General features: G+C 44.8%; 2 protein-coding genes across 2 annotated transcripts in view; both read right to left on the bottom strand.

The window, feature by feature from the left end:
- Positions 1–4,930, bottom strand: part of ppp1r16b (protein phosphatase 1 regulatory subunit 16B) — a 33,223-nt gene extending 28,293 nt beyond the window's left edge. Inside the window, 1 exon segment of the mRNA NM_001130280.1 lies at positions 4,902–4,930. The gene's annotated coding sequence lies outside the window, so the exon portion shown is untranslated.
- Positions 4,931–11,129: 6,199 nt separating this feature from the next.
- actr5 (ARP5 actin related protein 5 homolog) overlaps positions 11,130–23,311 on the bottom strand; it is a 20,545-nt gene continuing 8,363 nt past the window's right edge. The window contains exons 2-10 of the mRNA XM_002932854.4: positions 17,806–18,283; positions 16,409–16,638; positions 15,745–15,914; positions 15,184–15,401; positions 14,435–14,596; positions 14,246–14,356; positions 13,887–14,026; positions 12,743–12,875; positions 11,130–11,801 (exon numbers count right to left, since the gene is read on the bottom strand). Coding sequence (XP_002932900.2) covers positions 11,544–11,801; positions 12,743–12,875; positions 13,887–14,026; positions 14,246–14,356; positions 14,435–14,596; positions 15,184–15,401; positions 15,745–15,914; positions 16,409–16,638; positions 17,806–18,159 — 1,776 coding nt within the window. The 5' untranslated portion in view covers positions 18,160–18,283 and the 3' untranslated portion in view covers positions 11,130–11,543. The remainder of the gene's footprint in view (positions 11,802–12,742; positions 12,876–13,886; positions 14,027–14,245; positions 14,357–14,434; positions 14,597–15,183; positions 15,402–15,744; positions 15,915–16,408; positions 16,639–17,805; positions 18,284–23,311) is intronic.

Below are 23,311 nucleotides of genomic sequence, written 5' to 3'. Positions count from 1 at the left end.
CACAGAGCCTATCAAAGCTTCTTCTGGATGCTTACACACAAGCCAATCTCTAATCTCTAAAACAGTAGGAACTACCGAGGAACTATTAAACTGGTCCAGGAACCTTGTCTGTATTCATATAAATTAGAAGACGCTGCCGCACTTCCACTTGCAAGGGTGAAAAAGTGATTTTTATTTAAGCCAGAGACTAGAGGGCACATTTACTAATGCACGAACTGGCCGAATGCATCAGAATGCGTTTTTTTCGTAATGATCGGTATTTTGCGATTTTTCGGAAAATCGGCGTGACTTTTTCGTAGTGTTACGACTTGCGCGAAAAGTCCCTGCTTTTTCGCAGCTTTCGCACCGAGTACGAAAGATTTGGATTCATTCAAGCTTCAGTATGGTGACTTTTCTTGGGCCAGGTTGGAGCTGCAGAGTGCCATTGAGCCCTATGGGAGACTTTCCTTGGGCCGGGTTGGAGCTGCAGAGTGCCATTGAGCCCTATGGGAGACTTTCCTTGGGCCGGGTTGGAGCTGCAGAGTGCCATTGAGCCCTATGGGAGACTTTCCTTGGGCCGGGTTGGAGCTGCAGAGTGCCATTGAGCCCTATGGGAGACTTTCCTTGGGCCGGGTTGGAGCTGCAGAGTGCCATTGAGTCCTATGGGAGGCTTCCAAAATCATGCTAAGTCTGAAAGTTTTGCTTGCAGTTTACGAGCGCTCAATACGAAAAAGTTGCGTCAAGATACGAGCATATCGTAATGGCTACGAAAAAGTCGCGACTTTTCGCGCAAGTCGCAATGGTTACGAAAAAGTCACGACAATTTACGAAAAGTCGTAACGGCGACAAAAAAATCGCAAAAAATACGAAAAAGTCGCAAAATGTTCGTTTTCCAATCGGAATTTTTCCAATTCGGATTCGAATTTGTGTCTTAGTAAATCAGCCCCTAGGTGTGTACTTGTTTGAGACATTGAAAAAAGCTTGGGTAAGGTGGGTGCAGATCTTTAGCATAGATACAACCTTTTAATGATCAGGAGAACATCAACAACCTTAACTTATCCTTGTTAGATGGGTGCTCAGGCTGTGAATTCCCTTCTCTGGTAGGGTAGTTCATATTATCATGATGTAGACCATCATAATCTAAGATATTTGTTATTGATTTTCTCAGACTTCTGGATGCTAGGGCTCAATTACCCTAGCAACCAATGGCATAACTATAGGGGGAACAAACCCTGAGACTATGGGGCGGCCTTGGGAAACAGAGGGCCCCTAGGTCGCAAAACAATCCTTTAGGGTTTGGAGATCCAAATTACGGAATGATGCCTTATCCTCAGGTCCCAGGCATACCTGTATATATACATGTGTGTGCAATCATACTATGAGCAGAACACATTACACTCTTCATTCTCTCCCAAATTTAACTCCAGATATAAAAGTATATGATATAAAAAAAAAAAAGGCCCTGGCTTGACCTTGTACTTAACTACAAAAGCAGAAAACAACTGATATATGGGCTAGTGGTTTTTGACTCATATATAAGTCAGCAAGTAGGGTAAGATATATTATCTTCTTATAAAAGGTGTGGCCAAACCCTACAATTTTGTTCTGCCATCTCCTTATTTTGTTAGGGGTGTGTATGGTGTGGTTTGTTTGGAACAAGGCTCACCCAGAAGCCATGATTATACACTGGGAAGGCAGAAAGTTTCTCAGAGGCCTTGGAATGTGAAGATGCTGTTGGGATTTACCTACTATCAAACCCTAAATTTTCAAAGTAATCAATTGGAAAGTGCTGTTTAAGTTTGTATATATAGTTTATATAAAGAGTCTTCTCAGTTGTTTTCTTCAGACCATCTCTAGCATTGGTTGAAGGACTTCAAGCTCCCTCTGAGGCTCGGAATTTATATAGGATCACTCTTAGCCCATTTTTATAACATAAAAAAATTGGTGTTTCAGGCATTCAGTCATAATGCCCGAGAATGTGTAGGACATCGGCAAGTGTTCATCCTAGATCTTTCTCTAACTGACCTCCAAGATGGGCTTCCAGAAGTATCTTCTATTCTATGGAATACTAGGATACTTAGTATCTAGCTAGAATATTTCTTCTGCACTAGGGAGGCAGTTCACACAGTTTGGGACCCCTGGTTTCTAAATGCAGACAAACCAGTTCAGAACAGTTATACAGCTTTCCACATGTTTATCTGCTGCCACCTTGGTCTAATGACTTCACATACTCTCCATTGACCTCATCGATTCTCTGGGAAGGTTTGGGTAAGTCACAAATGGACCACCTAATTTCATGCATAAAATCGTGGTGTGTCAGCCAGCATTACACTAACATGACTTTACCCAAGACCTTTCATTCCTACCCACAGATATCAGCTTTAGAGGATGGATCAATGACCAGGAGGTCTTTGCCCAATCTCTGCCTAGGTGCCCTATGCTGATCGTGCTATTTAGCTAGTGCACACTTAATGACATGGCCGGATAAGGCAACTAGCAACTCCGCTACTTTGCTTTATCAGCCCAGGTATAGGACAAGGGGGCAGCTGATGGGGGAGCATTAAATGCGGTTTGTGTCCGGGGGCAGTTTTAAAAAATTGTCAAGGGGGCTTTTGTTCTCCATTCACATTAAAAAGAACTTAAAATTAAGAATGAACAATTAAGCTCTGTACCCCAGTGCTGCAAGGAGGAAAAACATAATGATGCACCATAAAGCCCTGTGGTGGACATATGGCATAAGCAACTGTACTGGGCCCTTACTCACACACACAGAGACCCTTTTAAAAAATTAAATAAAATATATATGACCAGGGGGTCCCTATGCTGATTGTGGCAGCCTCTTACAATTTATTTGTATCTTTGCTTTCTTCCCACAACAGAGAAAGGTGACAGCTTGTAGTACTGGCTGGCAGGGTGCACAATGAGAACAGGTTTACACATGATTAAGAGATATAATTTGAAGTCTGTAGTAAAGAGTCATAAAACAGTGAGTTATTTTAAACCCTTCTCTGCCCGAAGTTGTGATAGCGTGGGAGACAAGAACAGCAAACATTGCAACACCGGAGAGAGATGGATTGCGTGAAGATGGCTCTGCATATAAATAATTGTATGCAAAATGATGTGGCCAATAAAACTTTACTGTACTCCTGTGCTGAAAGACAAACAGAACGTGTGAGATACCTATTTAAACAAATGTGACCAGGCAAGTTCCAAGGATTTCTTAGCCATAAAAGAAGACAAAGATGTGTTTCGCTTCAATTCCACTCTTTAAATCATTAGCAGATACCTGTAATTAAAGGGGATTCACAAACATAGACATGGTTTTGCACTGGTCAGGTCATAGTGCACTGATGAGGGGGTATGGCACTGGCTTGAGAAAAAAGTAAGGCAAAAACAACTTGCACCCAATTTGGGCTGGGGCACCTGGGGTGCACTGAAGAACCTGACCTCCAGGGCCCACTCCCCCTCCTGCCACAACCATAACCCCTCCCCATGCCAATACCACCCCTACTGTAAATTTTACCTTTGGTTATCTCAAAGGCTGTTCATACATTTAGGGCAATTTGAGATATTTTGTTGCTAAATTGCCTCCTATGTGGGCGACAAAACATCCCAAATACCTCAGCATATCAGACTACAGGAATCGCTGTGTTCATACCAAATGAGTGGCAAAATCATGAGAGAATGCAGAAGGAGCACAGTGTACGATGCAAAGACATTTTGGGGGTGTATTGGTATTGCTGCACCATCTGACATTGCCCTTATTCCCTACCCCTGAAGTTAGAAAAAAGTCTGTAATAATGAGCTTTGTATAACAGGCTCCTCCCTCGGCCCTACCTGTATCTGTATTTATACTTTTTTCATGTTATTGGTTTATGTTGAGCATAGATGTTTCCCACACAAGATTACATCATTAATTTTCTAGAAGTGTTTTTGTGGCTTCCTGTGAAATGTTGCAATGGTTCTGGTTCCTTCCAACTGCAAAAGTTCCTAGTCTCCAATAGAGTACAGCAGGGGTAAAATTTTTGTTCACTATTAGTGTTATAATTATACTGAGCCATCTCATTACTAACACCGATGACTGAAATGCAGGGTCATACTGGGGTGTCGGGGGCCTGCCTCCTCGGGGCCCCCCAACCCAGTCGCAAGCTCCTACTAGCAAACCCCCTCCCCCACCGCGTACCAAACTTTCTCCTTGCGGCCGCGATGGGGGGGAGATGTGGCGGCCCCACAGTAACTGCTGGTGGAGGGAACAGACCTGGGTTGCCGGGGGCCATAAGGGCCAGCGCCCACTGGCTTTTTTCCAGTGCCCTTCCTGCCCAGTCCAACCCTGCTGAATCTGTTACAGATACCTTACCCTGAATGGTAAAGGTGCCATACACGGGCCGATTCTAGCTGCCGATATCGGCCCCTTAGATCGATTCGGCAACTTATCGGCCGTGTAGGGGCACAAATGACGGGCCTGCCCGACCGATATCTGGCCTGAAATCGGGCAGGTTAAAAAATTTGGTCGGATCGGGGGCCGACCAACTGCGCCTATTACCGGCGTTCTAATTGGCCCTGGGGCCAAACGACCAAATTAGCCTGAATTCACCAGATATCGCCCACCCATAGGTGGGGATATCGGGAGAAGATCCGCTCGCTTGGCGACCTCACTAAGCGAGCGGATGTTAACGTGTATGGCCACCGTAAGTGGTATGTGGATTCAACCCTCAGACAGTAAGCAGTAAGGAATAATTTGAATTTGGTTTTCTTTATATGTTCCAACACACAACACTCCTAAGGCCAAACAGATTCCATAAATTTCATCCCTCTGTCCTGATTAGTGCTAGCTCTCCAGAGCAGTTCCAAAATCAAATTCAAAGAATCTTACCAAATTGGCATATACTTATTACTAAATATTCCCCTTTTACAACTTTTACCTTGAGCAGCCATTTTGTGATGGTCTGTGAGCTCCCTCAGAGATCACCTGACAGGAAGTAATGCAGTTCCTAACAGGAAGAAGTGTGTGTGTGGGGGGGGGGGGGTCTGCTACTGTTCATTCATTGGCTGATGTAACTTAGCATGCAGGTGTGCACTTTTTTTTTTAGAGCACAATACCTCATATGAGCCAAAGGGAACAACTTTTGTACTTGTATATTTTCTATGGAAAAGGCTTTATTTATATGAGAATGGTCTGTTTTATGTGATATATTGTTTGCAGGCTTGGACTGGGATTTAAAATAGGCCCTTGCATTTCGAGTACACTGAGGTCCAAACAGCCCCCCCCAGCCCAATAAATAGTGACTGTCTATGGCATCTTACAGCAGCCCCTCTGGCATTTGCCTGAACCCACAGATTGCCAGTCTGGGCCTGGGCCCTGGCATTCCAAGTACCCAGAGGCCCAAACAGCCCCCCCAGCCCAATAAATAGTGATTGTCTATGGCACCTTACAGCAGCCCCTCTGGCATTTGCCTGAACCCACAGATTGCCAGTCTGGGCCTGGGTCCTGGCATTCCAAGTACCCAGAGGCCCAAACAGCCCCCCCCCAGCCCAATAAATAGTGAGTGTCTATGGCACCTTACAGCAGCCCCTCTGGCATTTGCCTGAACCCACAGATTGTCAGCCTAGGCCTATTTGTTTGACACCTGCAATTTTAAGGGTATAGGTAGTGCAGGGCCCCCTATGGGGAGAATGGCCATTTACTCTCATAGAGGCGCCTGAAAGACCAGCTTGAAGGTCAGTTAGGATAGGATTTAAGATGAATATGTATGTACTTTCCTAGATTTTATTATTATCATTTATTTATAAAGTGCCAACATATTCCGCAGCATTGTACAATAAGATATTCATTAACTATGACTGACACCAATATTTTCCTATATCTAAACTAATTTCAGGCACTAAGAGGGGCCTGGAACATAGGTTGGACCTTTAAGGCCGGCCTTGACAAATGAATGGACCTTCGAGTGGGGCATAAACTTAAAAAGTGCATTTCCTTTGCCTTGTGTGAGGAAAACGGTGCTTTACGACAATTACATCCTAATCAAGGGACTTATATATCAATGAAGCTAGAACTCGCCACAATCTGCCAGAGGAAAATTGCACCACTCCCTGTTCACTGGTATGGGATTTTAGGGACATATTTATCAAAGGGTTAAAGTGAGAGAGGGGCTGTGCTGCATTTTTGCTTTTAATAAGTATATCCCAGAGCCAGGGTTGCATTAAAGCCAAGTGTCTCCCTAGGCACTGGGCCTTAGCTCCGACCCTCTGCCCACTATTGCCCCCCATTGACAGATTTAACCCCTAAAGTATTGGGTGGCAGTTAGGGTTGCCACCTTTTCTGTAAAAAAATACTGGCCTTTCTATATTTTTGCCTTTTTTCCCTATTAATAACATTGGCATCAAGCATCATTTTACCGGCCAGGCCGGTAAAATACCGTCAGGTGGCAACCCTAACGGCATTGCGGAAAGGTTTTTCGTTTGCAAATGTATTTACCGTATAGGCCATCCCCCTAAAGCTGCTACTCTAGGCACAGGCCCTCGGGTGCCTATATGGAAAATATGACCCTGCCCATAGCAGGCACTGTCTACTGGTCTATAGGTGATTTAAGGTTACAGTGTGGAGTTTCTAGCAAACGCATGGGTTAGAGTGGGTTTATAAAGTTAAGGGAGTGGATAGGGATAGTCTGTAATATAAACATCATAAAGTGAGATTGGTAATTGTGTGAAGTGACTAATCCCTTTTAAAAGGTTATCTTTGATTACATAGTGATTTTGCATTTTATATTTACTGGAGCAGTATGGATGAGGCAGGAGTTAACAATTAATATCTTTAAGGGATTACGCATTTAAAATAAATTATATTTCGAAAATATGCTGAAAATCCTAATATTTAAAAATATGACATCATCATAAATTCAGAAGTGAGAAAAAGGCTGCAAATAAAGCTGGGCAGACATGTTAAAATCTGCTCCTTTAGCGAGGCAGACAAATGAGTGGATCTCTCCTCAATATGTCCACCTTAAGGGCCAAATGGTCAGATCATCCCACTGGAAACCTGCCTGATCAACGTTTGAATAATTTTTGGCCAGATATTGGTCGGGCGGGCTTATTGGAGGATCCCTTACACAGGCAGATAAGCTGCTGACTCGGTCTAAATGGGCCGAATGGGCAGTTTACATCTGCCTTTGCATGGCCAGCTTAAGACAGAGAAGCCTACTCTGAGAACCTTGACTCGAGCCCACAAAACAGAGTTGGAATCCCACCTATAAAAACCATACATTATAAGTTCAACAGGCGCCCTAGGCAACCCATGCATGTTCCTGCTGTCCTCCTATGAGCGAACGTGCATGACCAAGTGTGCATACGCAAGTGCACGCCAACGAGGGGGTGGGAAAGTGCAGGGGACCGCCAAAAGTGACATTTTAGATCCCCCAAGGCCCGAACTAGGAGAGCATAGGCAGAAGAGGTATGTGCCCAGCACCTCTCCACCATTGCGCCCTAGGCACGTGCCGCTTCTGCCTACCCCTAGTTCCAGGGGGTGATACATATGGTGGGGCGTTGCTGGGCTACAATTGTTGGTAGAAGGGGTGTGTAACAGCAGGTATAGCAGGGCAAGAGCAGGCCTGGACTAGCAATCTGTGGGTTCTGGCAAATGCCAGAGGGGCTGCTGTAAGATGCCACAGACAATCACTATTTATTGGGCTGGGGGGGCTGTTTGGGCCTCTGGGTACTTGGAATGCCAGGACCCAGGCCCAGACTGGCAATCTGTGGGTTCTGGCAAATGCCAGAGGGGCTGCTGTAAGATGCCATAGACAGTCAATATTTATTGGGCTGGGGGGGATGTTTGGGCCTCTGTGTACTTGAAATGCCAGGACCCAGGCCCAGACTGGCAATCTGTGGGTTCAGGCAAATGCCAGAGGGGCTGCTGTTAGATGCCATAGACAGTCACTATTTATTGGGCTGGGGGGGCTGTTTGGGCCTCTGGGTACTTGGAATGCCAGGACCCAGGCCCAGACTGGCAATCTGTGGGTTCAGGCAAATGCCAGAGGGGCTGCTGTAAGGTGCCATGGACAGTCACTATTTATTGGGCTGGGGGGGCTGTTTGGGCCTCTGGGTACTTGGAATGCCAGGACCCAGGCCCAGACTGGCAATCTGTGGGTTCAGGCAAATACCAGAGGGGCTGCTGTAAGATGCCATAGACAGTCACTATTTATTGGGCTGGTGGGGGGGGGCTGTTTGGGCCTCTGTGTACTTGAAATGTCTGTGTACTACCTATTTTGAATCCCAGTCTGGACATGGGCAAGAGTGTTACAATTTATTAGGGTGAAGACACACTAGTAGCAGCTACATGTCACGGCTACTAAACGCCACAAAATCCCTTGCCATAGACAATACTGAGAATTGCCTCTGCTAAAACACACATAGAGACAGTTATCAGTAAATGATCAGCATTGGCTATTTTAGTAGCCACGACAAGTATCTGCTACTAGTAGCTGGTGTCTTCACCCTCAGCGTTTCCCAACCTGCCACTGCACAGCAACTCCCAGCACCCTACTAAAACATCAAAACATCAGTTAAAACAACTTTTTCTAACTACTTAATACTAATTACGGAGACTTCATGGATCACTGCTCATAAGTACCTTAATCACCAAATAATTCTGCTTGTTAGCCAGTCCCATTGCCTGTTGCTATAGCCGATACCTTTTGCACAGTTGTGTAACCCAGTCACTGCCTGTAATGGGGAGTGCCAGGATTATAATGGGAAATTAACCTTTTGGGTATGAGGGTTTGGGAACACTTTAGTACATAAAAGTGCCTCTATATCTTATTGACAGAGTGAGAGGTTTCCTTGGAGACCAGATTAAACAAATCAATTAGTTTACACATAACATACACACCCCTATTGGAGGCCGTTAATAGTCGTTAATAGTCCACGAGGGATATTTATCAATGGAATGGGTGGAACGGACTAGGCATTGTTCAGCATGGATACTTATTCCCAGCATTTAGATTTAAAGTAGCTATAGCTTCCATTCCATGATGTTTTACTGGTAAATGGCCATTCTGACAGGGTTTCCTTCCCCTTTATTGCAAAGCAAGATTTGCTACCCGTCCTCGTATTTGTTCTGTATTTTGGAAGCTTTCTTTTTGTACATAAGGGATAAAGGGATGTAGGCTTTTGTCTGTGCTCACTAATCAGCGTCTAGTTGGGAAAGCCAATCTGTTTGGGCTTTTGTGGTTTTTTTGTCGAGCAGAACACACAGGTGTTGCGTTTCAAGGAAAATAATATCCTATTTCACAGCATTTAAGTTCTTACCTCCTTGCCGGACAAAGAAAAGCAGAATGTTTAGAAAACATATATTTAATAAGCCGCACCACCTGCTGTAGGAGTTTGAAATAGATAGGGCCAATAATCAGTAGATTTGGGAATTGGTACAGTCTGTAGGAATGTGAATGGTACCAGCTGAAGAACCAGTTTTATAGTGAAAGATTCAGTCAGAACTGTCAGTTAAATAAAAGGATTTGTAGTAAAAGGAGCAACATTTACCTTAGTAACCCATAGCAACCATATGCTTACTTTCATTACTGCAGTGTATAACAAAAGCTAACCCTGATTGGTTGCTGCGACTATCTTGCAGGCATCCTATTTAGCACAGGACAGTCCCAAACTGATAAAGCAACAGGTCAGACTCTAGAAAGACCTATGTCAGGACTGGTAAGCAGGAACATTAAAGGAGAACTAAAGCCTGTGAAAAAATATGTCTACAAATGTTGTACTGTATAAATTAATCTACATATACAGAGATTCAGTAGCCCTGTAACAGTAATGATCCAGGTCTTTATAGTTGTCTACAGATGCACCCCATCTTGTACAGCGAAGGTGCTCAGTGTGCTCTGGGCTGTCTGAAATCATGAACCCCTTTAAAAATGTCTATATTTTTATATGAATGTGACCTAAAACATCATCTCATTTTCATTTCATCTCGAGTCCTAAAAGCAGATGAAGAAAACTTAATGAAACAAATGAAGCAAAAAAAAAAAAAAGAAATCCCTGCTGCTAATGGCTCCTACACTCCTAACAGCACATAAGGGATATATATGGATTCTCCCACCAGGCACAGCCTAAAGTAGATGGTAGGTGGCTCCTATTGGAGCAGAAATGAGGGCATGGGAGGATATTAACATGGGGAAAAAACACAGACAAATCCTTGGGGCAAAACAGAACATAAAGATAAAACAATGAATCTGATTCACTACACACAAACACTATTCAGCCGCTGCCCAAGGGAGAATAAACCTGCGGTGCATCGGGCAGGCACGTGTTCTTCATTTGTTCTTTGTGTACAATTATACAGGAAATCTCATAAAAAGGAGCTTGTGGCCCTCTGGAACCCAGTTTCCTCACCGATAGAGAACCTGCCTATTACAGCAAGATTGAAACCCTTTAGATCCTTTGCAACACCTAATTGGCTTCTCACTCGGGGATGTACAGGCACAATGCACATATCAGAGGTCAGCTGATCAATTACAACAGAACAAAAAGCATTTAATTAGTAGAATGAATGTGAATTCAGGGACTTTGCATACGAGACCACAGCCGTGCCACCCACAACTGGTTTCAGATGGTTTTTGTTGCCTAGAGCAAAATACATGCATGTTTTAAGGGTTTGGGGAGAAAATGTTAGGTGAGCTCTAAGCATGATACTCCCTCTGCTGGACAGTTTAGGTTACTGCATTATATGGGGACAAACACTAGTGCATTACAGTGTAACTCCCCTTTATTCTGTATAGTATATTAAATAGGAAAATATATCATATATTTAGTTATTTCTCCCTTAAAGGGTAACCTAACTCCTAGCAGGTCATAGACAATGGTAAGACAATTTGCAATTGGTCTTTTTTTTTTTTTTTTTTTTTTTACAAGTGGCTACGTTGGACGTAAAACTCAGCAATGAGGCAGCAGTGGTTTGACTTACAATCTAGAAAACAGAGGCAATAAAATATTTAGCCTCACAGTCAATATACTTTGTTGTTGCTACAGACGCTAATCCTAGCAAACAGACAGCAGCATCACAACACACTGTTCTATTGTGGTTTGCACATGTTTCATGGATTCTGTGGATTTGATAGTTCCCCAATTACATACAAAGGGAAAGAAAAGAATACGGTCTTTGTTTTATTAACAAAAATAAATATACAAAGGAAAATAGATCTTATGTTAGAAACGTCGCAGGTAGTATAACTGGTGGCTAATTACAGTTACTTAGGGCTATAAAACACCAAGAGATGTCAGACAACTCTACGCAGGCCTAGCAGAACTCGGTAGCCCAGGACAGCTTGTTGGCTAGTTCCATCTGTCCTAGCCACCACATGCACTCATGATAAGCAGATGTAAGAAGTGAACCCTACATCACAAGGCCATTCAGAAGCCATTTACCACTGGCCTTGTTAAGGCCATTTACCAGATGTAGCTCCTGATGTTACAGGACCTCAGTAGTTCCAGGACCAGCACCATCCTAGCCCCTGCCTTCTCTAGTGCTAGTAGTGGACCTGTACTTGACACAGTACACACTCATTTCAGGGCTGCGCTGGGCCAGCAGTAGTAAGCGGATTGGTCTCAGTCTCTTGGTTTGTCGCTGGCGTGCTCCGGGAAGCAGGCTTGGGCAGCTGGATTTCACTGAATCGGTTGGAAGCCACATGCTCCTTCAAGTACTCTCCCCCCATCTCCTCATATTCCTTGCGACTGACCCATCCCTCCTCGCAGTCTACATTCTGCAGGGCCCAACCCGATGCACCTTGCCAGGCGTCCAGCACAGGATGAGAAGCCAGGGAAACCTGGTAACCAGAAAACAGTGGTTATTGGGCAGATCAATTTCAAGGCTGTATAAATGGTTCTTGGGGACACTACAGTATAAAGGAATTACTTGCAGACCCAGAAAACTAAGCCTCTGTTTATTTACATTTGTATGTTTAACAGTGTTGTTCAGCTGCATGTCAGGGATGGCCAAGCTGAGACCCATGCATGTAAACAGAAGTATACATAATAAGCATAATAATAAGCTATAACCCTTAGACTTCAGTGCAGTTCCCAAAACATGGGGAAGCTCTTAGGGAGCTCGGGGCAACATCTGAAGACCAAGACTGTAGCTCATGAAAATGTTCTGTGCAGACAGCTATGCACAGTCTATGCTATAATTAATGTTCTAAGGCAGTGTTGTCTAACTTCTGTGGTACAGAGAGGCGGACTTTTTCTGGCCAACATGGTGGAGGGCCAATAAGGGAAGCCAGTTTTGACCACTCCCTTTTAAGACCATACCCACATTAATGGTGGTAGCGCTGCAAACACCCCAATGGTTGGTGCTCACTGTAGAGATATCACCCTTCATTCATATATAAGACTCACCAATAAATCCAAATGCCTCCTCTTCCCCTGTGGATAGCACAACAACCCCCAGCCTCCCTCTTTTCTAAGCACAATACATAAATCCTTACACACAGATGTAAGTTTCTTCAATCCTTTTTTGACTGGTGCTCTATTAGTGTCCTTGGTTGGTTTAATGGCCTCATGGTATAGTGGGTGTGTTCTGAGATAATCTCCCATTTAAATTACCATTATCTGGTTACAATTTTTGTAAAAAGCACTTGGAGAAGGACCCTGTCCCCAACCCATTGCTTTTAGCACATTGTATTGCTGTGTGAGCACCATCTGGGGACATGGTATACACTACTGATCCCCCCAAATACACATAGACGTCAATGAAATCCGTCTCATGTACCTGAAAACTGGAGCCAAACGGCCTTATCTGCACCAGCTCTTTCTCCATCCTCCCCTTTATCCCGGGATATATAACATTGCCCCCTGTCAGGAACACATTCTGCACCAGCTCCTGCTGCACCTCTTGGGGGTACCTGTAGGGGGGTTAAAGACTCAAGTCAGGATACCGCTTCTGTTAGATACACAGTACCATAGGTTTATAAACAAGGCACAGCATATTATTTGCTTCTTTCTTCCTTAAATGTGGGTCTTCCTTCTTATCCTCCCAACTTCATATCCCTCCCAGTCCCTTCCTTTTACCTGGAGTAACTTTAGCCACAGCAAACATTCATCCCCTTGCTTTCATTAGTATAACTTCCATCAGGCCAAAATATAACTAAGGTGCATAAAGGTATTAAGTAGCCTGTGCACCCTGGCTTGGCACCCAGTTGCTGGGAATTTTAGTTTAACAGTGCCTGGAAATGGTAAACTGCCAGACTTCAGGGTAAATTATGGGCAGGGGTAAAAGACACAATTTTTGGAAACTGCAATTAAATCTCTCTCTACTTCATTCTACTTTTCTTTATAGATTTACTTAAACCCAATTTATTCTTTAGCCAATCTGTTTAGCCTGAAGATGGATTAACCACCCTTAAAGGGGTTGTTCACCTCTAAATGAACTTTTGGTGCTATTCTGAGACATTTTGCAATTGTTCTTCATTTTTTATTATTTGCGGGTTTTTGAATTTTCTTTATGAATAGAGAAGGGTCTAAATCTTAAGGAAAAATATACAAAGTAACAATAACAATAAAATTGCAGCCTCACAGAGCATTTATTTTTTGGCTGCTGGGATCAGTGACCCCTATTCAAAAGCTGGAATGAGTCAGAAGGAGGAGGCAGATAATGTAAAATCTATAAAAAAATAAAAACTAAAGACCAATTGAAAAGTTGCTAAGAATAGGCCTTTCTATAATGTCCTAAATGTTAACCTGAAGGCGAACTTTAAAAGCACAATACACAAGTGGCGTACAAAGGCCTGTTTTATAGGTGGATGCAGTGGATACTGGTCACTGGTACTAGATACTGCACCCAATTCTATGTGGGATTCCTCTGTTATAAAGTGATTTTCCACCTGTACCCAAGCTTACAAGAAAGCCTCACTTACCGATCCAATATATACTGCAACGTTTCAGCCAGGCCGGCCTGGTCTTCTCCCATCAGTGATGGCTGGAACAGGATTTCTGGGACACGGATTCTCTCTGTGCCCAAATACATCTGGTGGTATTCTGCCATGTTAAACATATTCTGCCAGGAAAAGAAACATCTGTTATAGGAAGATGAGGGTCACACATCCAGCCCTTTGCTCCATGGGATATCCAGCATACATGCATATATTCTACTCCAAACAAGTGATATTAATAATAACATTTAGCCACTGCTCTCTGGCAGCCTGCAGGAGGATAAATGGAGTTGCAGGAAGCCAGTTGAGGAATGGCAGATTGTTCACTACCACAGACATTGTACCTGGACAACAGGAGCTGCCTTCTCTGTCTCCACCTGGTCCTCAGTATAGGCAGGTTCCACCTCTGAGATCCCCTCCATCTCATCCTGCTCTCCTCCTACTTGCTCTGGTGTCTGCAAGATACCCATGATCCCATCAGCCTGCACTGAAGCATTCCATTCCATAGCAACTGCTCCTGGATTTGCACCAACCTGTGGTTTGCTGTCCAATGCATCCCCCAGTACCCGCTGCCTTCCCTGCTCGACGGCCATGCCTAGTTTGTGTATGTAAGACTGGAGCTCCTCTGCTGAGTCCATGTTCAGCTCTACCAGCGCTTTGTGGAACTGCTCCACCTGCCCGTCTTCCAAAAGTTCCTGTCAGCGAACCAAGAGATTAGAAAGAAGGATCTGGACCCATTAAAATAAAACTCTTTTCTCAACCACCCTCCTACTTAAAGGAGTGAACGGTATCAGCAGTCAGAAGTGCTGTAAATATAACATTCCATACCATTTATACTCAGATATTTGGAATCTTTATTTATCTCATCTTACAGAAATACTACCATCTCCAATTTCTCTTTTTAAAGGTTGTTTATGCACACTGAAAGCAGTGCCTTGCCAATCCATTACAAATACACCAAGTTTCCATAAAGTTGCACTCTGCACAACTCTACACAAAAGTGTTGTTTTCATTGTCTTTTTAAGCTTTGCCAACTCAAATGACTGTCCTAATTTATTCAGTTAAATAAATTGTGAAGTTGGAAGCAATATGGGAGCCTGGAGTCGGATTCGGCAAAAATGTACCGGCTCCTAATAAATTTAAATTGCAGTGAAAAACAAAATACAATATTTTACAAGGTGCCTATACATGGGAACATAAGCTATCGAATCGGTCTAAAGGACCAATATCGGCCCGTGTGGCCACCTTGTTTGCCACATACTACACTAGGTATCTCAGTTACCTGCACATACAGCAGCCTCTCTAGCCGCTCCTGGTCTTGCTGCAGCTTCTCTTCCCGCCGGCGTGCATTCAACTCCTGTAGGCGCTTCAGCTGCTGCTGCCTGCGTTCCTGCTTCTCCTCCGAGGGGATGGCACTGGCGAGCAGCTTTGTGGAAAACGGCAGCTGCATTTTATGTACGTTTTCTTCATAGTAGTCAGGGCAGCGCCACTTTCTGAGCTCTGTCAAACGGAGGCACAATGTTAAGATTTTTTTGTAGAAGGGTCCTGCCACTGGTTACGGTACGGAGAGATAGTGAATGCAGAGACTAAAGACACTAAGTTTGCCCACAGCAACAAATATCTTATTAGTTGTTATGGGTTACTGCTGCTGGGCAAACTTAATGCCTTTTATTACATATGGGGGTTAACGTACTAAGCAAAAAAGGTTTGTACCAAGTCTAGTAACCCCTAGCAGCCAATAAAATGTTTACTTTTTACTTACTTTTAAATCAGCATCCCTAAACTAACTAAACAATGAATTTCGGAGTGCAAATCATAAACTAGAATGATAAAGATGTTTTACCATCAATGTAATCTTCAGGAACATAGCAATGTTCATGCAGGATCTCCTCCATGCGGCTCAGAGTGATGGCAGGCACATGCCCTGGGTACTTTAACTGAAGCAGGCGCTGAAGGTAGGTAACAGAATGGAATCCTCCAATATTAATCCTTTTACAATTCTTGGCATCCAACCTGCAGGTGAATCACAATCCCTTTAATAATAAAACAGCAGCAGCCTTATAGGAATCACATAAAAAACAATGCAAGAATATTCTAGGGTCCTCTAACTAAGAGCAATGGCTTTAGGTTGATTCAGGGGCAACCAGTTTTAGTGGACATGAGGTGGTGCCAAATGGCCTGCTATAGTGGCTGTGGCAAATGGCCTGCTATAGTGGCTGTGCCAAATGGCCTGCTATAGTGGCTGTGCCAAATGGCCTGCTATAGTGGCTGTGCCAAATGGCCTGCTATAGTGGCTGTGCCAAATGGCCTGCTATAGTGGATGTGCCAAATGGCTGTTCCTCCTGCTGCAAGAGCATACTCACCGGTGTGAACTTTGTGTCTTGCTCAATTAGGGTCAATTAATCACAGCTTTGTAAACTCCCTTGGTCACTAAAACATCTAGAAAACTCTAGAGAACTTGGGATCTAGACATATAATGTCACACTGAGCCTAAAGCAATATCTCACCTCCCTCTCAGGACAGGTAGTATGTGAGTGCAATGGTAGCCAGAGGACACCACAAGCCCACTGGCCGGGGACAGGTCCTTGTTGTTGTGATAGAAACTGTACAACCCATCGATGCCAAAGGACACCTTGGGCACCCGGTAACACTCAAAGAGGAGCTCGGACACCATCTGCCTCACGTGAAGGGGAGTGCACGGCGCTTCCGTGAATACAATAGGATAATCCACACAGCCCTGTAAGAATAAACCACAATAAAATGATTAGGCCTTTGCTGGTCACACACAAATATATATATATCTTAAATACATCAGTGCAATTACTCAGTTTTATGAAACAAGGATATTTTCAGGAAAAACATTTCTATAGGGGCAAAACCAGGGACTGTCCGTGGAAATTAGGGGGCCTTGGTAACTATGGATATTCTTCATGGGCCCCTCAGCCATGGTTGCCTACCAGCGCTAGGCACCCTTGGCAATCTAGACAGCCAACTTGCCTCCATCACACGCACACAACAGCACATTCACGGGGGGGGGGGTAAATATAGGGGGACAAGGCCTAAGCTAGGGGTAAGCGACAGAAGAGATACATGCCCAACGCCCCCCCCAACCAACACAGCATCCTAGGCACACACCCCTTTTGCCTATCCCTAGTTCTTGCCCTGCTGACTAACATGTAAAGCTAGCAATGCACAGACTGATCAAATGATACAGAAACATTTTTGGGGTGTGTATGGGGACCCAAAAATCCAAATACCCATTCATTCAGGCTAAATAGTAATGATTGTACTATCAATTCGGTTGTGGGCTGATAAATTGGATTGCATACACCTTAAGGCGTACCAAATGGCTTGACAATTACATTTCCGATGAAGAAAGAGAACAGGAACAAAGTTAGGGAACAGGGGGACCCACAGACAACTAGGGAGTTGCAGTCCAAGAATTAACTGAAGGCCACAGCTAGGACAAACATAGCACATACATATTCCCTGCGCATTTATATATATTTATTGTATTTATTCATTATATCACTTGTCCTCCCTGTGTGTAATTCTGTATATTGTAAGATTGTACAGCGCTGCGTACCCTTGTGGCACTTTATTTAAAAAATTATACATACATCTATGATGCTAAAGGGCAACAGGGCAAAGGCCCTTTCTACCCTGTATTACCCTAAGGCCTCTCTGTGCAGAGATAAACAATGACATCTATGCAGTTGGTCAATGAAGTTCATTGAAATGAAGATATTTAAAATATATAAAAAGATATATAAAAGCTGGCAATGTTCCTGGAGCTGTTAATAATGGATAATAACTAATAGAACTGAAACGATGAAAGTGTCTGTGGTAGTAAGAGGCGATGATTAACCCTTTGTAACCCCGGTTAACCCTATATGAGCCATACCTCTGAGGCGATGCCCAGCTTCTGGAACACGTGATCACAGAGCAGTTCCTGCAGCTCTAAATTCACCGGCACATTGCGGTCGAACGGAGTCCGGAGGAGCCAGCGGAGAGGCTCAAGGCTGGGGATATCATTGCCCACCCGGCTTAAACTGCGGGGACCCCCACGGCTCCGAGCCACCACCGAGCGGAGCTGTAACGCCGGCCCGGCCCCTGCCCAACCCGCCCGCAGCTGGAAGGAACCATTATCCAACACCAACACCGCCGGTCCTTGTGATACCGGGCTGTAAACCGGGTCTGGAACCGCCCGGGCGTCGCGGAAAGTATAAACATTACTTGCTGGAATGGGCGCCGCCATATTGAGGCGTGGTCCTGTGGGATAGGCCCCGCCTTAAAGGAGGAGTCAAGGAGCCTAAGCTGCAGGTAGTGCGGGATGTTTAGTTCTGTGGTGGAAATGAAGTAGTCGTTGCTGTCAGCAGATTCTAAGTATATAATAAAGAGATTTACTTTACTGCCGAAAAATTCACAAAATGGCAAAAATTTGAGCAATGCATTACAGTCAATGGGCGTTTTTTGCACATAGAATTTTTTCTTTTTTTTTTTTTTTTTTTTTTTTTAATTACGTGACTATTTTTGTGCCCATGGAGAGTAGGGGTGTTTTTTTAGGAGTGACCCACTCAGCAAAATATTTCCCTCATCGCTAGTGGGGAACATATATTCTGCTTTCTACGTATTCTTGGCGGTATAAATGGCTGCATGGGGATTTTATATTTCAACTGAAGAAGCCACTCGGATGAGTGGTGAAACGTTTTCAAGAAAAAACTCAGAAAAGTTGTTTTTAGACTTAATTCTACTAGATACTGATTTTTTATATTGCTATAATATTATTAGCTAAGGGGGCCCTGGAAAGGGCTAAATGAACATTGGCTTTGGCCCACCCTCCCCTGACCCAGCACAGTGCACCTCTACACCACAGGGCTGGGCCCCTTCGAAACTGTGGGCAGGGCCGCCATTAGAAATCACGGGGCCCCTCACAACAACATTTTCTAGGCCCCCCTCCTCCCATGCACCCCCAATGGCCCCTCCCCCAGTGACCCCTCCCATCAGTACAAAGGACACAGACATTGGTAGCAAGGGCCCCCCTAAAACATTGCTGGTCCTTCCCCAGTGTCCTCATACTATGGCCCACTCCCCGCTGCATCCTGCTCCCCAGCATCCTCCAGCTCCCCCAGTGTCCTCTCCAGCATCCTCCCACTCCCCCCTAGCATCCTCCAGCTCCCCCAGTGTCCTCTCCAGCATCCTCCAACTTCCCCCTAGCATCCTCCAGCATCCTCCAGCTCCCCCAGTGTCCTCTCCAGCATCCTCCAGCTTCCCCCTAGCATCCTCCAGCTTCCCCCTAGCATCCTCCAGCTCCCCCCCAGCATCTTCCAGCTCCCCCCCAGCATCCTCCAGCTCCCCCCCCCCCCAGCGTTAGCCTGCTTCAGGGCCCATAATTCTTTAAAGGGGGCCCAAACTTAAAAACTGTTTCATAGCTGGGCCCCCTTTAAAGTGAGGATCGTCGGGCCCGGGACAACAGTCCCCCCTGTGCCCCCCCTGATGGCGGCCCTGACTGTGGGTCCCGGGTTGTTCTGCCACTCAGTGTCGGACTGAGATGCCAGGGGCCCAGCAGACAACCCTGGACCATGGGCCCACTCTCAAAACTTTAATTCCTCCTATTCTCCCTTAAACTCTTTATTATCCTAGTCTCTTTTCTCTACATACTGTGCTCTATTCTTCCATCCATCAAGCTTCCTTGTTCCCACACAGAAACAAGGAATTTCCATGAAATAGGCTAAATAGTTAGAAGCAAGAGGGTCCACTGACACCTGGGCCACCCCTGGGTCGACATTGGTTTGCAGGCAGGAAAAGTGTTAGGTGCAGGGAATTGGCTAGTAAAGCATTATAAACTATTTCAGTGAGAATAAAATTATAATAAAGGAGCTGCACTGGGAGTGATGTCACTCAGGGTAAGGCATGGTATCCCAGTAACTGTCAGCCAATCCCATACTCCGTTACATATGTGATAGTATGAACTGTTCATGTTGGAGTGGTCATGATCATTTACTTACATTACCATGATAGATTTCCCTGTCTCCTTCCCTACTCTGCCTGTGTGCCATACTCTGCTTGCCCTATGCTGCCTGTGTGTGCCATACTCTCCCTGCCCTACACTGCCTGTGTGTGCCATACTCTGCCTGCCCTACGCTGCCTGTGTGTGCCATACTCTGCCTGTCCTACGCTGCCTGTGTGTGCCATACTCTGCCTGCCCTATGCTGCCTGTGTGTGCCATACTCTGCCTGCCCTATGCTGCCTGTGTGTGCCATACTCTGCCTGCCCTACCCTGCCTGTGTGTGCCATACTCTGCCTGCCCTATGCTGCCTGTGTGTGCCATACTCTGCCTGCCCTATGCTGGCTGTATGTGCCATACTCTGCCTGCCCTATGCTGCCTGTGTGTGCCATACTCTGCCTGCCCTATGCTGCCTGTGTGTGCCATACTCTGCCTGCCCTACCCTGCCTGTGTGTGCCATACTCTGCCTGCCCTATGCTGCCTGTGTGTGCCATACTCTGCCTGCCCTATGCTGCCTGCATCAAAGACACAGTTCCTAGGTAAAATTGCAGAAGAAACACTGGTAACAAATAGCTCACCTGCTGCAAGTTTCATAGCTCTCTCCGGGACAGAATTTTGCCATAAATGCTATTTTACATATAGCTTTTCAGAAAATCTATGTTCACCAAAACAGCAGTTTTGCCATTCTATACCACAAGGGCTGCTGTGTGTGGGATTGTATGCCGACTCCTTTATGCTGTTTTTCTGTGGTTCTTTGATTCACATAAAAGTGCAGTGATTGTTACTCCATAGGGGCAGCAGTTAGATCATGTAGCTGGCAGAGGGAGCTCCTGCTCTATCTTTATAGCTTCCCTGGCTGACACACTAGAAATCAAAGCAATTTGACAAAACTGACAGTCGTATCTGCCAGGAGCTGTGTGTGAATAAACAACGGGAGGAGAGCAGCCCAGTTTCAGGAAGTAGCAAGGAGGCTGCATATCAGTATTAGGTTTACCACCTTCTTTGTCTTTCTATTAATAACATTGGCATGAAAGTATAATTTTTACCTGCCAGGCCAGTAAACTACGCTAGTGCCGTAAACATCTTGAATTCATCCGAGCTTTGTATTTAGCTAAAACATAGTGGACTTCTTATTTTAGAAGTGATTATTTTAATTGATAGGCAGCACTATTTGCAGGTTTGGACGGGCACAATCACTGTGCCCAATATGGGCTTGTTTTCTTTGGGCAGGGCAGCCTTCAAAAAGCCATTTAAACATTCTAGGCTAGGGGTCCCCAGCCTTTCTTACTCGTGAGCCACAGTCAAATGTAAAAAGACTTGGGGAGCAACACAAGCACCATAAAAGTTCATGGAGGAGCCAAATAAGGGCTGTGATTGGCTATTAGGAGCCTCTATGCACCCTATCAGCTTACAGGGGCTTTATTTGGTAGGAAATCTTGTTTTTATTCAACCAAAACTTGCCCCCAAGTCAGGAATTCAAACATAACTCCCTGGTTTGGGGGCACTGAGAGCAACATCCAAGGGGTTGGGGAGCAACATGTTGCCCCCAAGCCACTGGTTGGGGATCACTGTTCTAGGCCCTGAAAAACTTATTTAAGTGGTTGTTTTTGCAATTCAGGGATTGTGGATTAATTACACAGAGTTTTACAGCTCTGCCTTTTCTCCATAGGATACAACCTGGGTGGGTGGTTGGATACATGCCAATATGCAATCCCATGTCCAATATGTGCCCTGTTATGTGTCAGACAAATGCAGTGGTGTAACTATAGAGGGAGCAGACCCCGCGGCTGCAGAGGGGCCTGGGTATCTGCTTCTTATATAAGGGGGGGATGTTCCTGCCTCCTAATCCGGAGTGTCATATGTTGCCCACCCCTGTGGTTGGTACTTCCCGGATGCTGCTGCCCATAAATACAAGACTCATGATGCATACCTGCATGATTTATCTTCTTTTTACACTTTTAATGCTGGTATTTGAAAAACCTGTGGCATGTAAATATGTCACAAACAGGTTCATAAAATGTGTGTCACATTCAGGTGTGAATGACAAAGATAATGCTCTCTTGTGACATGGTGGGCCATCTGAACGTAGGGTACAATATCTAAGCCTTAGCTGCTCTGGTAGCACCAGGGTTTAAGAATCTGGAAGATGTGAATTTTAGTTTTATTTTAAAGGGGAAGTTCATCTTGAATTTAATTCTGAATACAATGTACAAAGCACTATTTTATTATAAGACAACTGACTATTAGCCTTGATTTTTTATATTTTGCTCCCTGGTTGCTAGGCATAATTATCCTACCAACCAAAAAGCTTTTAGCCGCCCCAGTAACCTAGTGCACACTTCCCCCCAAGGCAAGGTTCTGCAGTCGTGCAGAGAAATAAGAATATGAAAATAAACGATGACGTTGATGGGTTACTGCTCCTGGGCAAACTGCCTGCCTTCTATTACATATGGGGGTAAAAGTTTAAGAGAACATTCCCCCCCTCCTTCTTGTTTAAAATGATACCCCGGGACAGCCTTGCCCTATCTGATGAACCATAAAGACGCCTCCCATAAAGTGTCCCTGGGCCTCCATACTGGTGCTGTGGCTGGCAGAGATTGCCAACCTAAGCACACACAGTAAAAGTCAGGGTAAGAGTTTCCACTACACATGCTTTTGGCTGGGGGGCTGAAACTGGATGTCGGGGGGGGGGGGGGGGCAGAAACTTGATGTCCAGGAGCCAGATACTAGATGCAACATGGTGGAAGGTGGTAGCTGCCAACCCTCTGTGCAACTTTACAGATTTAGCACCAGTATGGGGGGCCCAGTGAATCCATGTGGGGCATATAGGAGGACAATTTAAAACAGAGGGGTTTTAGTTTCCCTTAATTAATTAAAAGTTGCACTTTCTCTTTAATCATTTGTAAGGGCACAATCAATATGCACAATATGGGTTTCTCACTTATGGGCTGGTCAGTTATTAAAAGCATTTTGGGAAGAGTTTATAATCATTAAAACCTAGTTGATCCTACAGGGGCAACCTAGGGGCTAAATGTTAGTATGTGGGTTAATAAGTAAGATTCCAAAGGCAAATATAATTTAATAAGTATATTTTATGTGAATTTTGATATTCATGTCAAGGTGTGCTGATAGGTAGGGAGAATGTTCTAGAGCAGGTTCTCCTTGGTTGTGCTAAGGAGAGGATTTTGAAGGGAGGCTATATAAGGCAGAAAGGCCACCTTCTAGCTGGTTGATATAAAGAAGGTAAGAATAGATGATGCCAGGGAGCATGAGGTCTCTGTTAGCTTAGAGGAGTATCATGGTGAGCCAAGTAGTTATGCTAGCTAGTGGTAGGACAGATTGATGGCCTCACTCTAGGTGGTGGGAGCTAGTGATAAGTGAGCTAACGGAGCTGCTGAGGTTC

The sequence above is a fragment of the Xenopus tropicalis genome, chromosome 10 (genome assembly GCF_000004195.4).
Source record: "Xenopus tropicalis strain Nigerian chromosome 10, UCB_Xtro_10.0, whole genome shotgun sequence".
In the NCBI taxonomy this organism is placed as follows: Eukaryota; Metazoa; Chordata; class Amphibia; order Anura; family Pipidae; genus Xenopus; species Xenopus tropicalis.
Note: the sequence above shows the minus strand (reverse complement) of the source record. Positions and strands in the feature narration are given on the sequence as shown.